Genomic DNA, 16,115 nt, shown 5'->3' on the forward strand with positions numbered 1-16,115 from the left:
TCTTAATGAGTAAAACTTTGAATCTGGCAGAAGTTTAGGGATGAAAATGTTCAAGACATATACACAGCTGTATTATTTCTTCTGTACAAATTAGGATTAATGACCTGTACAATACATAATGATTACACTAAATCAAAGCTTAAAAGATAATCCAGGCAGTGAGAAAAGTTGATGTTTACCATACATTTATATAATTATACTAAAACATTTGTACAAAAAATGCACATGCAACTATTCTAAAATTTTACTACACTCAATCTTGGTGTTATCTACATATACAGCTCTCAAATAACAAATTCAATCTCCTCACTTTTTTTGTCATTTATTTACATTAAATGTATACCAATTAACAGTTTTGTCTAAATCTGGATTTGTGCCCTATCTTCAGTGTTCCATGAAATCTGAACTTTCAATGTCCACATAATGCTCAAGTACTTTACTTCTATTTCTACAACTTAATATGATTCAACAAAAACTAGAAAAAAAAATTAAGATTTAAATGAAAAACAAGCAGCTTACAAAGTGAGCAAATTGAAATTTAAGAAACTATTGCTAGATACAGTAATGTGTGCTGACAGCAGTTCACAAATGAAGTCATGCAGCTTATATCAATGTGTGTGTGTGAGAGAGAGGTAAATTGTTTACAATCCCAATTACTATATAATTTAATATCAATCCCAACAAGAGGGTACAAAAACCTACATCACTGATGTGCTGTATAGGTGCACAGTTTTGCATTTTTTTCTTCTCCGATCTTCTTCTATTCATGAATCAAGTCTAGAAGTTTAGTGTTCAGGTTTCATGTTATATATTGTTTAGTCTTTTTATGTTTCTCTTGGCACATATTTCTCAAATTTGAAAGTTATCTTAATAAGATAAGTTAAACTTAGGTGTGTCATATGTCCTGTTAAATATATACATATAAATATAAAAAAAAAAAACAATTTTTTCCCATTGTTTCCCATTTTTTCACATCTTAAACATACACTTACTCAAAGAAGAAAAAAAAAAAGTCTTTCTGAATGTGGAAGAAAGCTGTTGATATCAAGCTAGTAATAAGGTGAACTTAATTGTGCAATACTATCATAGTATTCTGTACATTTTCAGCAGATATATATCAGGAAATCATGATAATTGTCATGTAAAATTTCCTATTTTATGTATATATTCTCATAAAATGACAATACTAGGGTGTTTGCATCTAACTACAATCCTAAATAAAAGGTCTGCAGCGAAATCTAAAATTTAGGAAACTAAGTATTCCAGTCCAGTTATGTTAAACATTAATAAACAACATAATTTACTCACTTTAAAAAGTTGCTACTAATTCATTAAAAGGCTATATTCAAAACAATTAAGGATAGTAAATCACAAGCTTAGTGTTTGTGGTTAGGATTTTCATTATGAAGTCACAATCAGTATTAAATGACTGACACAGAATGTTGTTACTGCCAATGGAGACACTAACATGTGTTAGCAATCTAGACATGTCATTGCCTTTAATATGCCTGAAAAATATGATATGCTGCTAATTCCCACATCAAAATTATAACATAAAGAATATGATATGAGAAAAGTGAAACAAAGGTTAATCTGTCAGAGAAACATATTAGGAATCCACATCAAACATCTTTCTGTAAATCCTGCAATGGTAAACATGTAATAATATTTTATCAGGATTATGTACAGTAATTCATCTACTTAAGTTTTGAAGACTTCTTCCACTTTGGGGTAAAAATTATTTAAGTAGAAAGTCACTAATCATTTACATTTTCATAATATGTTCTTCACACAGTATCAATAAAGTGCATCAAGAGTAGATCATATATGCATGGCCATAAAACATGGTTGCAATGGACAAAAAAACTGAGTAATCTTAAGTGTATTTGAGCTGAGCAGCTTTTTAAAACAATGTTGTAGGTCAGCATTTCTTTTTCCTCTGGTGTCCGTGTTCTAATTCTATGCTAAAATAGGCATAAGTTCCTGCCTGAACTACCAGAAAGTTCTTTAGTGCCATAGCAAGAGAGAATTTGCAACCTGTAGGATGGAAAAAATATACTATCTGTTCAGCCAACTAGGATGGTTGATGCATAAAGTGAAACAAAAAGCAAATGTTTCTGCTTTATCTTATCATAAGATATAACAATTAAATGATTATGCCATCCACTCTCTTTACTGTATATTTTTCGCTAAGTTCCTTGGGGTATCATGTTCACAAAGCTATCTTATCCTCTCTCTCTCATAGAAATGATTCAGGTTTTGAATTACTCCCTGACCCTGATGGAATACTGAAGTGCAGTTAGAAAGAAGCAAACAGCAACAACAAAAATACTTAATCTTCCCTCCCAGATTTGCTGGGTTGCTTATCCAATGTTAAAAACTTTGTCTTTTACTTTAGAAGGAAATAGTAATCAAACTGCTTGGAATAAGGACTTATTCATCAAAGCAATTTTTCAATAATTATATCCAAGTTCCCTGGTGACCACTTAGAGTTCTGGGTATGACATATCTGATCATCCTACATTACATGAAATGGTGGTATTTGTGCATATGTGTACATAGACACACCCACCCACCCACCCACCCACCCAACCACACATACTAATTACTGCTTTTAATAAGACAGTTCCACCTTCAAGAATATTGCTTAATGGTCTCCATTTCTTGAAACCAGGATTATACTTGCTATTACAGTTTATTTTTTTTTATCCAGATAAATTCAGTAGTAGTATTAGTTTTTTTTATTTTATTTTTACTGAGAATAAATTTCTGCAAACAGGATATATCTTCCATAGCAATTTAATGTTTCCCTGGCTTTGTAAACTGTCCTGCATAAATTCTGTACTAATTGATCTCTTTTGCTCTCTAGCTGATAACTTATATATGTTCACTGATCTGTTAAGCATCATTTGCATATACACTGTCATAATTTTATATTCTCTGCATTAATGAAGTGAATGAAATCTTAAGGGAAAAAATAGAATTCACTCACACTCACACAATGGTAATTGCAAAGTACTTGTGACACATTAAAAACATACTGCATACATCTTTTTAGAGTTATGTTGAGACAGCTTAAGTTATGAGGCAAGTATATTATCTTTCAAATGTGTTCTTCAATTGAGCTGTGCAATTTGCAGAAGCTAAAACCCTGCCATAAAACTTGCAATTTAGATACAGGAAATTAAAAGATTGAAGAGAGAAATAATTCAGTGAAACAGTATTAATTTATATGAAATCTTTCCTAGCAGGTAGCAAATACATTGTTTGTTATCCAAACCTTAGTTTTGAGCAAGTGCTAGTTCCAGACTGCAGATGGTAATTTCTATCAGATGTATAAGACATCTAATTTTGACCAGTATTATTAACTGCAAAGATTTCTCTTATAAAAGAACTAGCATTTACATAATGCTCCTTGAAAGTCATTCTCCATCTTTGTTTCTGAAGACCAATCAGATTTCTTTTTAGTAACCAAAATACACCAAAACTCATTATGAATATTAACAAGTCCGAGAATTAAAACAATCCAGTTGTTTATTCTGCAGGATGAAAAAAAAAAAAAAAAAAAAATTTTTAGATTTTCTACTTAGGACCAGATGAATCATCTTAGATAGAGAATTTACTAATGAATCTATAACAAAAACTGGATTAAAAACTCATTTGTTAATCAGCAAGATTATATGTTAAATCAGTAGTACTTAATGTTTGAAAGCATTACCACCAGCAAAGTTCATCCTAGCCAAATCATTAGTGCCGTAGCTTCGGGAAATTAAATTGAAAAAACACTGTGGGTATATCAGATATCTATTTGTACTATCTTTCAGCATTAAAACAACCTTCTAATACAGTTTCAAAAGCCTTATACTAAAACAGACAGATGTGCAAAGAAAGTTTACATGAATTTCAATGTACAAAAACAACAAAATCACATATGATTAAAAATAATCTTCTTGGAAACTGAAATTTAAAAAATAAACTAAAATCACATAAAATAAAGGAGGAAAATCAAAAGCATTAATGTCAAACATACTATACTTACTAAAAGTAATACTTTGAAATATTTATATGAAGTATTATTATAAAATATATATTTTATGTGCTCAACTCTTATACAGCATGCCATAATATACTACAGTATTTCATTCTAAAGAAAGGTAATAAAAATGAATTATTAGCTCCTTTTTGAAGTTTACAAAAAGAAACAACAAAATAAACTGAATATATCATGAACTAAACATATAGTATTTATCAAATACAAATACGCATGCAGATATAACATTCCTAAACATTCAAAGCTGGCAGTCTCAAATTCTAGCTACCAGACAGCATGACAAAATTATACATGTATGAGCATGGAATACAAGAAAGATTAATTTTCTCCTCCCAATATTACTATACAAATCTGTTGCAATGATATACCCACAAAACTACATTTTTCTCTCTCTCTCACTTTTGCATACACACACACACACACATACACAAAATCACATAATAGCATCTATTCTGAAATTAAGATAGCTAAATAAAGATAATATACAAATACCTCCTAATAGAATAATACAATAATATGTTGTCAAAAAAAAAAAATTCCCTGTAATTTTACATACATATATACATAAAGTTCACTTTGCTGACTGGTTGATAACAGCCAGAAAGTAAGATTAAACCTTTATTGTCTGTCATATGGGGCTTTTATATTATAAAAGCCCCATATAATAAATTTATATTATAAATTATATTAAAAGTATGTGTATTAATTTGGATATTAATTAAACTTTAAATAATAAAGTTTAAAAATTTATAATTTTACTGCTAAAATAAAAAAAAAGAATTGAAACTCTTAGAGAATACAGTACAAAAAATTAATTTTACTAAAATTAATTCTAATCCCTCATGAAAATAAATACTTTGAAATTCATATAAAACAGAAAGTAAAATTTTTCAAATCCATGTTATGAAACTCATCTGAATACTCATATTTCAAGAAAACTACATGTTTACCATTGCATGGGTCCTGAACAGAAAACAATTTATTATTGAGAAGAAATTTCAGTATAGCCAAAGAGGATTTCATTATGAATTCTAATAGATGTCAGGAAACATTTTAGGATTACCAACATAGTTCAAAAGCAATAATTGTCTTAAAATTTTTTTAATTATTCAGAATTCAAAAATGCCAAATCAAGTTGTTAAATAAAAAAAAATTGTGTCATGCAGTTGAAGGAGCCAGAAGGTTTTATTTAATCATCTAGCTAGCCAACGAATCTTTTATAAGTTACTAAACCGTATGCAAATCATTTGTTATCTATAAAGTATTTTTAAGAAATTCTTCTTAGCAAGCTTTTCCTCCCTAATAATAATGTTTTAAAATATATGTTAATCATTAGTATAAACAAAAAGTTGAATTTTATTTACTGTACATTGTGGCTAAATGCCACTGCATATAATCAAATGCATTTTTTGGATGCAAAATTACTGGAGACTCAAAGTTTAATACAAGACACAGGCCAATGATAGAAAAATTATTTGTTGAATTATTATTATTATTTTTGGCCAAAACTTTAAATTTTGACTATGAGTTCTATATGCATAAAAAGAATAAAATAGCAAAAATTACTTGATGCGATTTTAAGGAATGTTAGAAGTGAACCTAAGGAATTACTTCATTTGATTACACAATCATATGAAATTAAATGTTATTCTGGTGTGCATCATATCTGATTTTTGCACAGGTCCATCGTGCATTACTCATCTCCTGTCTCTGTACCCTGATACATAAATACAAGTAGAATCTCAAGAGATTGTAATATATACTACAGTTACATCATAAATGGTTGCATATGACTGGCTATGACAGAACTGCATTTGCAAAGCTTGCAGTTTTGAAACAAAAAAATTTTACTTCATCTAGAGACGTATGGAACATTTAATATGTAAGTAGTGGTTAAATGATGGTATGTAAAAAAAAAATGAAAAAAGAAAAAAATAAAGGAATGAGCTACATATCCACTATATTACATAAACAAAACATTCTGATGAGAGGTTAATCCCAGCAAGATGAAATACAACAGAAAATATTCCAATCTTGCTAAGCTTACACTCAGTGCATTTCATTATCACAGATGCCGGCTCCACTTGACTATGACTATTCACTCATAATGATGTGTCACTGGATGCATCATCACATACGAGCTGCTTTTTGTTGTATTACCTAAAGAGTAAACAACATTTGCATTTTAATAAGAAATAACAGAATTAATAAAAAAATTAATATACAAAAAATAGAATTAATTGTTAATTAAAAAATTTATGAATCATAATACTGATTATTAATTTAGAACTATCTCTGATGTATAAAATTTATCAACAAAAAGGAAATTGAAAAGTAATGTGCACGTTTAGAAAGTGTTGTCATATAAGTATAATGTAGATGAAGTCTAAATGCTTCATCTTCATTGCCAATGCTCTATCTCATACAGACAAGGCATAAACATTTAGGATTTGTTCTGATTGTTTGGTTGTAGCAAACAGGCTAACATTAAGCACTGCAAATCAGATGGTAATTTTTTTTAGGAATACTGGCAAAATGTTTCCACCTCATTTGCAGAAGGAATATTAGCAAAATATGATAAAACATATTTTCCAACATTATGCAGTATAAGCCATAGGACTGCTCTCAAAAGGTGTTATTTTACATTGCGTTAATATTGGTAGGTAAGCTGACATACTCGGAAAAAATTAAGCACCGAAACCTAAACTTACCTGAAATAAATTTATTAGCTGTAAAATTTTTGCCTATGTATCATGGGCATTCTCAGTAAATTGAAAACGTAACACAATATAAAATTATGATTAAAGAATCATTTTTGAAAAGTGCCACTATAGTGTTAATAGGACAACAAAGAGTGAGTAAACTTTTAATTTTTTTATTTTTTTAAAAAAAAGATGCAGGATGGCACAGGTGATTTCTACCTGCTGTAAAATCAAAGATTGTAATATTTTTTTTTAATAATTGGGAATTTTTGTTCCATTTTCAATGTACTAAGGATGCCTACACAGGCAAAATTTTATGGATAATAAACTTTCACATAAGTTTAAGTTTCCATGTTTAATTTTTCTAAGTTATTTTACATTGTGACAATGCTCAACTTCATTCAGCTCATGCAATCATTGAAACAGCTCTAGAATTACATTTAAAATTCTTCCTCAGCTACACCTACTATACTGGAGACCCCATAAGTAACAGACCAATTTAGAAAAAATTGTTGACAAGAAATGAATTGAAATCTATTGTGTTGGAATATCATATTATTCTGCATAACCTTTAAGGGTATGTACTTGTTACTGTTAATCAAAACTGTAACAAGTACATACTATTTTGGGATTATTGTAATCCCAAACCCCACTTCTTTAACAGATTTAGAAAGTAGTGGGGAGAGGATTACAATATAAGCTGGAAGTCACAAATCCAACATTAACAAGATTCTTTGCTTCCTTCCTGCCTTCAACCTTCTACTCATTCATGGTACTAATGTACTCCTCCCTGCTCCATGATATCCTCCCAGTATTTAAGCTTTAATGTACTACAGTTCCTGGGCACAGAATCCACAAAAAAGCAGGAAATGAAATAAACACTTGATTGTTTATTTCATTTCATTTCATGCCATATTTTCAACTTGGAAAATGGGCACACATGATAATTATACAAATCAGGCTACAAAGTTTTCTATTTAACAATTCATTTGCTTAGTTGACATGTCAGTGATGTCACCCATCTCAGAGTAGTTTATACAAGATTGTGAAAACTTGTGAAACTTGCGAAAATTTATCGGATTTTGAAATGCTGAATTTTGAGTTCATAAATCTTTGAAACCTGGAGGTCAAACACTATGGAGTGTGATTGTGCAAAACAACTGCCAAGGTAACTCCATTTCTTTGTGCCTGATATTTTAACATACAAAAGAGATGCATTACGTTTTATTTTATGGTAGTTCACAACACGTAGCACTGTTCAAACTAAATTACAGAAGTTTTTTAAATAATGCAAAGGACATATACAAATACAGTTATACCCTGAAGTTACGCGGTAGGTGGGACCAACAAAAAGCACGTAAGTCGAATTCGCGTAACTAAGGTATAATTTTGCATACAAACATACAAAATATTAGTTAACTGGGACCAAAGGTTTACAAAAACACCTATATTTTTTAAGAAATATAATCATAATTGTAGTTTTGCATACATAAAAAAAAAGAAAGTTATTTCGATGTCAATGGTTTCATAAAATCTAATAGATTCGTCTGACGGCATAATGTCTTTTTCATGTCACGCAAAATTTCTTCATAGCAAACCAATGATTTTTTTATTCCTTACCTTGTGGCTACAATTTGTTCCTCATTAAAATCTATGTCCTCCAAAATCTGTAAACCTTTCTTTTATGATTGTTCTTACTGTGGATTCCTGTAGATCAAACTTCTTTGCTAGCTCACAAATTTTCATTCCGACTTCAAAATCCTTAATAATGTTGAGTTTTGTTTCCAAAGTCAATGTTTTTCTTTTCTTGCTAGCTGTAGAAGAATCGGACTTGCTTCCTTTGGATGACATTATAATTTTTTATGTGATAAAATTTTTATCAAGAACATAACATTAAACAATCGCAAGGTTTGTAGACTATAAAAATTGTGTATGAATGGAGATCATGCAAAACACGTCAGTGCTTGTTCACAGCATGTGCGACACTGGCAAATGCGGCCAGTGCCAGAAAGATACGACTAGTGGTGAGGCATGAAGCTGGACAGGAATACGTACATATATGAAACCGTGTAACTCCGGATTTACGTAAGTCGGGGTATGACTGGACACAGTTAACAGTGATGTCTCAGATTGATCCAAGCTTCAGCAATGTATAGGGAATTTAAAACAGGAAGTCACCACCATCTAAGTAAGATACATAAGTATCAAAGTGAAAAGAAAAAAGTGTGCTAAAATCAGATAACTCAGATGTAAAGTATAAATTAAAAAAAAAAAAAATGTATATATTATATTAGATATGTGAAGAGCCAAAGGCTTCAATTCGGCGACATATAACTTGTTTAAGTTAAGGGATATTACATCCCATATAGTTTCTTAGCCGAATATAGTAGAAACTATATAAAGTTCGGCGATTCCAAGCGTAAGCAAATACCTGGATACTGCAGCACTGATCCCAAAGGGTAGTGCAAGCTGGGGCAACTCGTGGTAGAAGTGGAGCGAGCTCCGATCACTATTCTTGATATTTGCCCATAATGTGAACGTAGCTCCTAGGAACTGTAATTTTTGTTCACATTATGAGAGAAGGTCACTACCCAGACCGGTTTCGACCTTTATTGAGGTCTCATCAGTGAGTAGCCAGACCTAGTTAATATCAAGTTTGTAGCGAACAGAACTTGTACCCCTTCTACGAGTATTGCCGTGAGGTGCTCTAATAAATTATTAGATATGTGAAGAGCCAAAGGCTTCAATTCGGCGACATACCTAGGTCTGGCTACTCACTGATGAGACCTCAATAAAGGTCGAAACCGGTCTGGGTAGTGACCTTCTCTCATAATGTGAACAAAAATTACAGTTCCTAGGAGCTACGTTCACATTATGGGCAAATATCAAGAATAGGGATCGGAGCTCGCTCCACTTCTACCACGAGTTGCCCCAGCTTGCACTACCCTTTGGGATCAGTGCTGCAGTATCCAGGTATTTGCTTACGCTTGGAATCGCCGAACTTTATATAGTTTCTACTATATTCGGCATGAAACTCTTTGAGTTTCTTATTCGGCTAAGAAACTATATGGGATGTAATATCGCTTAACTTAAACAAGTATATATTATATATATATATGTAAAAAATAAAAAGTAAAGGAGTTTGATAACAAGAACCAAACCTTGGAGACTGAGTGGCAACTGAAAAAAACGTTGACTGACTCAGTGAGAAGCATGTGAAACTGTGAGCAAAGATAGAAAATTAAGAACGATGGAGAACATGAGAACTAAAGAATTGGTCCATCGGAAAGAATAAATGCAAAAAGTTCCTGTCTAGTAAGTCAGCATGTATTAGAAAATATAGACAAATATAAGAAGCCTTTGTGTGAGCAGAGCTAATTCCAGATAGTTTATGGTCACTTAAAATTGGAAAGGAAAGGTTAATAAAACAGGTGTTTGGTTTGATGTATGATGGCAGGTCAAAAAACCAAGAGGGTGACCAAGATCCAGATGGATTGGTGAAGTCAGAAGTGCCTTAGAAGACTTAAATATAAGATCTGACAGTAATGGAATCCTGACAGATAACAGACTAATTTGGCAGAAGCCTGTCAGTAAGATATTAGTTATAATGTAAACTTTTTATGTAACACTAGCATAGTATCCTATACATCTTTCCAGGGATGTACAGGAATTTGATGATGATATACGAAAGCTAAGTTATACATAAAAGTAGCTAAATATCATGAAGGAAGCAAATTGTTTAAAATTGTTTAAACAGTTGAAAGAACAGCACTTGATGGTATCAGACATCTGAAAAAAAAAAAATTATTGACTTCAATAATTTTTTAGTTGGTTTAGTTGGATTCTAACCAGCATCTTTAGAGTAGAAAATTTACAACTGTAGTAAGTGCGCAGCACTCAATTAGATGTTTTGCAGAAACAATTCAAAAAGCTACCCTCTATGGGCTGGCTAAAATTAATTAGAGAACTCAGGCTAAATATGTTCTTAATTGTTTCCCAGATCTTTGACAATATAATGCAGTCATACTTGATGAAGTTAGAGGAGTGCTTCAAAGCTGATACCAATTTCAGAAACAGTCTCTCAGACATAAAGCGACTTATGCAGCACGAATGTCTTCCTCTATTTAATCCCATGTGAACAAATATCTGCCAGTACTGATATGCCATATAGATGGTGGTGAATGCATTTTTATTTTTATGTTCCTCAAGGAAAATGTTAACAGATCTACCAGTCTTTCCAAAGTAAGCTAAGCTGCAAGCACAAGGATCTTTATATACTTCAGAATGTGCAAGAGGATGAAGATTATTATATGGGCACTTCCTTGGAGTTTGCAAACTCACTGCAGAAGGCCCACTAACATTTCACTAAGAATTAATCATCATTTGCACAATACCTATCCCTTCACTTTGAACTCGTTTACCAACTAAGCATTCATAAACATTTACTAAAAATTTTCTCTGTATCAACACTACAAAATCCTTTAATTAATGTCTCTATCAAATCTCCCCCACACCCCTTTAGCCAATCAATCAATTTCTGTAATCCACAAATCTTCAATCTATCCTCACGGAGCATTCCAGTCTAGTCACTATTTTGGTCACTTGCTACTGGATCCTCTCTGCATCTTCCATATTGTCAAGAAACCCAGAAAAGAGGAATAATAACTAGGGATGTGCCAAACCATGATTTGGGTGATAAACAAATACCAAATATTCATTCCATAATACTTCATTCCATGTAACCATGTGAAAATGAAAAGACCATCCTTATTTCATAGCTGAACACACACACAAACTCTGAAAGTTTCAAAAATTCACCAGAGAGCTTATGAGAATATAGTCCTCAGCATCCAAGTTTCCTTAGCTTGCACTGACTTGATAAATGCTCAGAACTGTGGGGCTTATCACAGATCAATCAAAGGCCTTCAAACAGCAAGAACCCTCATTCAATACCAAATCCTATGTTAGAGAATTGTATTTTTCATAAGTGAACAACAGTTGGTGAGTAAGAGTACTTATCAAAGTAAGAGTACCTAAAAGTCTTCATTTCAGCATTGTAAAATATACAGATCAATCCATATTTCACACATGAACTTGGAAAGTTTTTTAAGTAGTGAAAGTGAAGACAACTCCAATGCCAAGGATTGTATTCTCATAAGCTCTTTAGTCTTGATTCAAAACTTTCCAAGTTTTTATATATATGACTATGAAACAATATATATCCTATTTCTGTTTATTTTACATTGCCAAAATGAAGACTTTCAGGCTCTTTTTTGATAAAGAGAGAGACAGAGAGAGAGAGAGAATAAAATTTTTGCTTTCCCTAAAAACTGTCAAATATCAAGTATAGAGCTGAGAGGCTTGAATTTGTGAATAAGTGAGATACTGATAAATAAATAAATTTGCTAATACCTTTTATTTCCACTATAAAGAGTAGGTGAAGTCATTTCAGCCCTATCTAACTTTTGGAGACTGAGAGGTCAGTTCAATCTCCACTAGTAGCCAAACAGAGATTGGCTACCGGTAGCTCAAGACGATCATTAGTATACATGGCATCTGGTGAAATGAAGCAGCTGTCAAGTGTCGGCATCTCATGGTTCCTAATCCCTTGCCCATGCTGAAGATTGACTAATTCAGGAACCAGTCGAATAAAAGTTTAGAAAAAGTTCCTCTAGTAGGCAACCCACACCTTAGAACACTTTCTTCGGACAGCCCAGCGCTGTGGACATACTTCCACTGAGATACACAGGCTCTGAGAAATTGAAATGGAGGATATTATAGATCCATCCATATTTTATAGCCAATGTAGAAAGAAACTTGAAAAGTTTCAAAAATGTACTAGTTTCTGAGAACATAATTTTCTCTTAAGCTCTCTAAAAAAATTTCAGAACTTAGAATTGTTGAAAGAAACTTAAGTTCCTTTCTACATTTGTCTATAAAATATGGATGGATTCATAATATCCTTGACTTCGTCATCTTACTTATGACAAGTTTAAGCCTCTCAGCTCTATGCTTTAATATTTTATTATGCACCCACTGAGAGTTCACTTATGAATTTAGCTTTCTGACATAGTTTTGCTATAGTACTGAATGAGAATTTTTGTATTCTCATTTCCACTTGTAGCTCCAAGTTTTTGGAACATAGCAATTTGAAATTTGGTCTCAGTCTCTACTGCAAACCAACAGTTCAAAATGGCTGTCAAGCCAGTAAAACCTAATCATGCACTGTAAATTTCATGCACTATAAAAGGTGAATGTACAGGCTCCTGGGCAGAGTTCATGCCAGTTAAATAATGTAAGCCAAGGCAACTCCAATTCAAAATGTTATATTCTCATAAACTCTTTGGTAAAATTTCAAAACTAATATAAAATATAGATGGATCCATAATATAAAACTACCATTTAATTCAGGTAACATTTATTTAAAAAATAATATAGCATAAAAATTAGAAAAAATATTGCACTTATTTCTTCAAACAACAAAAAAAGATTAACAGAACTTTTATTTTAAACTGTGAAATAGAGAGAATAACTGTGGATTTAATAATAAAAATAATAAATTATGATGCAGGAAAAGGAATTTTTCAGCATTTTTCAGAGCAGTCTACATCTGGTTTCTGAAAAACCTCTTTTGATGAATATGCTGGTAGCTGATGTCAAAAGAAATTTTCTCTGAGAAATAATTGTACTGTGGAATAAGTTTGCTCATTAGCCTTGAAAATCCTTTTTTGAACAGTTCAGTAATGGCCTGTTATCCAATGCAATCATTCTGGTCATACTGTCATGCAAAGATTTTTCCTATTTGTCATCTAAATTTTGTTTTATTTTTGTTTTTAAGATTATTCGATTAATTTTTTTTTTCCTTTAAGATTTGGTCATTTGATATTAGACTATTTTGTTTTACAAATTCATTGCTAAGGTCGTGTTTTTGCAAAATTAATGACAAATGTGTACTTCCTTTTTTTCAGTATCAACCAGATATTTTGTTTGCATATTTTACATTTTGCAAAGGTTGAATCTGTATATAAATTGTAAAACCTCCAAATATTGTGTTGTTTTTTTTTCTTATTTATGGCCAAAACAGCACTCTTTTTCAACATTATAAGACAAATTTCAATACTTCATAATATAAACAACTTTTAAGACTGCATAATACAGACTAAAAATAGAAACAGCAAAGAAAGTACTTACAGCAAACCTACAAGCCTTTGTATGCAAGTTGCACAAGATAAGGGAAGGCTTTTCTGTTGGTTGCAATTGTTATGATACATGTAACAGGGATTTTTCTGTTTCAGCTGGCCAAATATGAATCTTTCTACTGATTCAGCTGAAGCCAAATATTTGACAACATGCAGAATTGCCAAAATACCAAAGGAGTCATGAAATATATAAAGTGCAGACCAGAAAAGTTAAAAGTATTGTATGACAAGCTAATATGCTGTATGAAAAGAAATTGGCTGTGCAGGCTAAAGGGTAACCCAAAATAATTTTATCCTCTGCTGCAAGTAAAAGAAAGAACACATGTGAAAGAATCCTTACTGAATACACAAAGTACCCTTGTGTTAAAAGCAGATGAGATTTTTTAAATTATAAGTGCTCAATTTGCTAAGATGTACCATAACCAGGATATGAATTCATCAATAGTGACAGATAAGATGTCAATCATGTATGCTAAAGGAATGTACAGCCAACACGACTAGGTGCCTTTGAGATGTTTGTATAATTTGAGTCTCAGCTCAGGAAAGATCACACAGGAATTGAATGAATGTATAATAGTTTCTTTCTACAAGAGTGAGACAAAAACTGATGATTCTAACTACCAACCTATCGCTGGAGTGATTGTGAAGATTTTACAGAAGTTGGTAAAAACTTGCATGCAGAACAAGTTGACAGGCTAGCTATACTTTTATGATAATGTTATAGGTATTATGTTGGAGGTTTAATGGATTTTTTTACAACACTCAGAAAGAATTAAATTAGAATTTAATACTCCTATATTTCGTCCTAGTCACTAGGACATCTACGGGGATTACAAAAACAATTAATGTAACATGCACACAAAAACTTACAATACTAAGCCCAACCACGTGGGTGACACTAAAGTCCTATCTAGGTGGAGCGCCCTCTATGGGCAGTAGTAGGTGGCCTGGAATGTAAGGTGGGACCTCTGGTGATGAGTGTTTCCCAAATCTTCGGAAGCTTAATGCAACCGTATTTGTTAAGATTTGGTTGGTTTCTGAGAGCTGCTGCTGCTGCTTCTAAGAAAAGTCTCTCTTTCTTGAATTTGCTGTGGTGGAGCATGGTGGTTTTCTTCCATGATACTCTGTGGGTGGTGTCCAAAACATGGTCAGCCAAGCCTGAATGGCCATAGTTGTGTTTAACGATGTACGACTTGTGTTCCTCCAGGCGGATGGATGCTGATCTGCCTGTCTGTCCAAAGTACGCAAGCTTACAGGAACAGGGTACTTTGTAAACTCCAGGCAGAGAGAGAGGGGGGAGCTGATCTTTCGTAGAACGGATAAGGGTAGCAAGTTTGCGGTAGGGATTATATGCTGTGTGTAGGTTATACTTTTTTAGTATCTTGGCTATTTTTTCCGAAGTGCCTCGGATGTAGGGTATGGTGATGGCATTTTTAAATTCTTGTTGATGAGAGGGACAGGGAATGGGGGAGGAATTAATTATTTTTTTGATATTGTGTTCACTGTAGCCATTGGAGAGGAAAGTTCTGTGTATGTGGTTAAGCTCAGTAGTGAGGGCAGTTCCACTGGAACAAAGATTGTGGGCTCTCTTGGTAAGGGTTTTAATGATGCCATATTGTTGTGAGGGGTGGTGGTGGGAGAGTTTGTGAATGTATCTGCCTGTGTGTGTGGGTTTTCTGTATACAGTGAAGGCAAGTGTATCATTGGGCAGGCGCGTGACTAAGGTGTCTAGGAAGGGTAAACAATTGTTCTTTTCCTTTTCCATAGTAAACTGGATTCTTGGATGTAGGCTATTGAGATGACAGAGGAAGGAGTCTAAAGTGTCTGGACCATGAGGCCAAATGGAGAACACATCATCTACATATCTTAGCCAGATAGAAGGTTTGAGTGGGGCTGAGTCTATGGCTTGTTTTTCGAAATCTTCCATATAGAAATTGGCAAGGGGGGGGTGAGAGGGGGGAACCCATGGCAGTTCCTTCTATCTGCTTGTAGATTTTGTTATTCCAAGAGAAATACCCAGAGTTGATGGCAAAAGGAAAAGAGATCTAAGATGTCAGAGGGGAAAACGTTTTCTAAGAGAGATAAAGTGTCAGTTAAGGGAATATTGGTAAACAAAGAGGAGATATCAAAGCTTACCAATATGTCTGTATTTGTACTGTTCAA

At 32.7% G+C, this 16,115-nt stretch overlaps 1 protein-coding gene across 1 annotated transcript in view; it reads right to left on the reverse strand.

Annotated features, from left to right (window-relative positions):
* Positions 1–4,986: 4,986 nt before the first annotated feature.
* The window catches only part of inc (BTB/POZ domain-containing protein inc), a 90,556-nt gene continuing 79,427 nt past the window's right edge, over positions 4,987–16,115 (reverse strand). The window contains exon 6 of the mRNA XM_090407611.1: positions 4,987–6,211. Within this exon, the coding sequence (XP_090263737.1) occupies positions 6,182–6,211 (30 nt within the window). The 3' untranslated portion in view covers positions 4,987–6,181. The remainder of the gene's footprint in view (positions 6,212–16,115) is intronic.

The sequence above is a fragment of the Typopeltis vanoorti genome, chromosome 17 (genome assembly GCF_054136105.1).
Source record: "Typopeltis vanoorti isolate ZY-2024b chromosome 17, IOZ_Tvanoo_1.0, whole genome shotgun sequence".
In the NCBI taxonomy this organism is placed as follows: domain Eukaryota; kingdom Metazoa; phylum Arthropoda; class Arachnida; order Uropygi; family Thelyphonidae; genus Typopeltis; species Typopeltis vanoorti.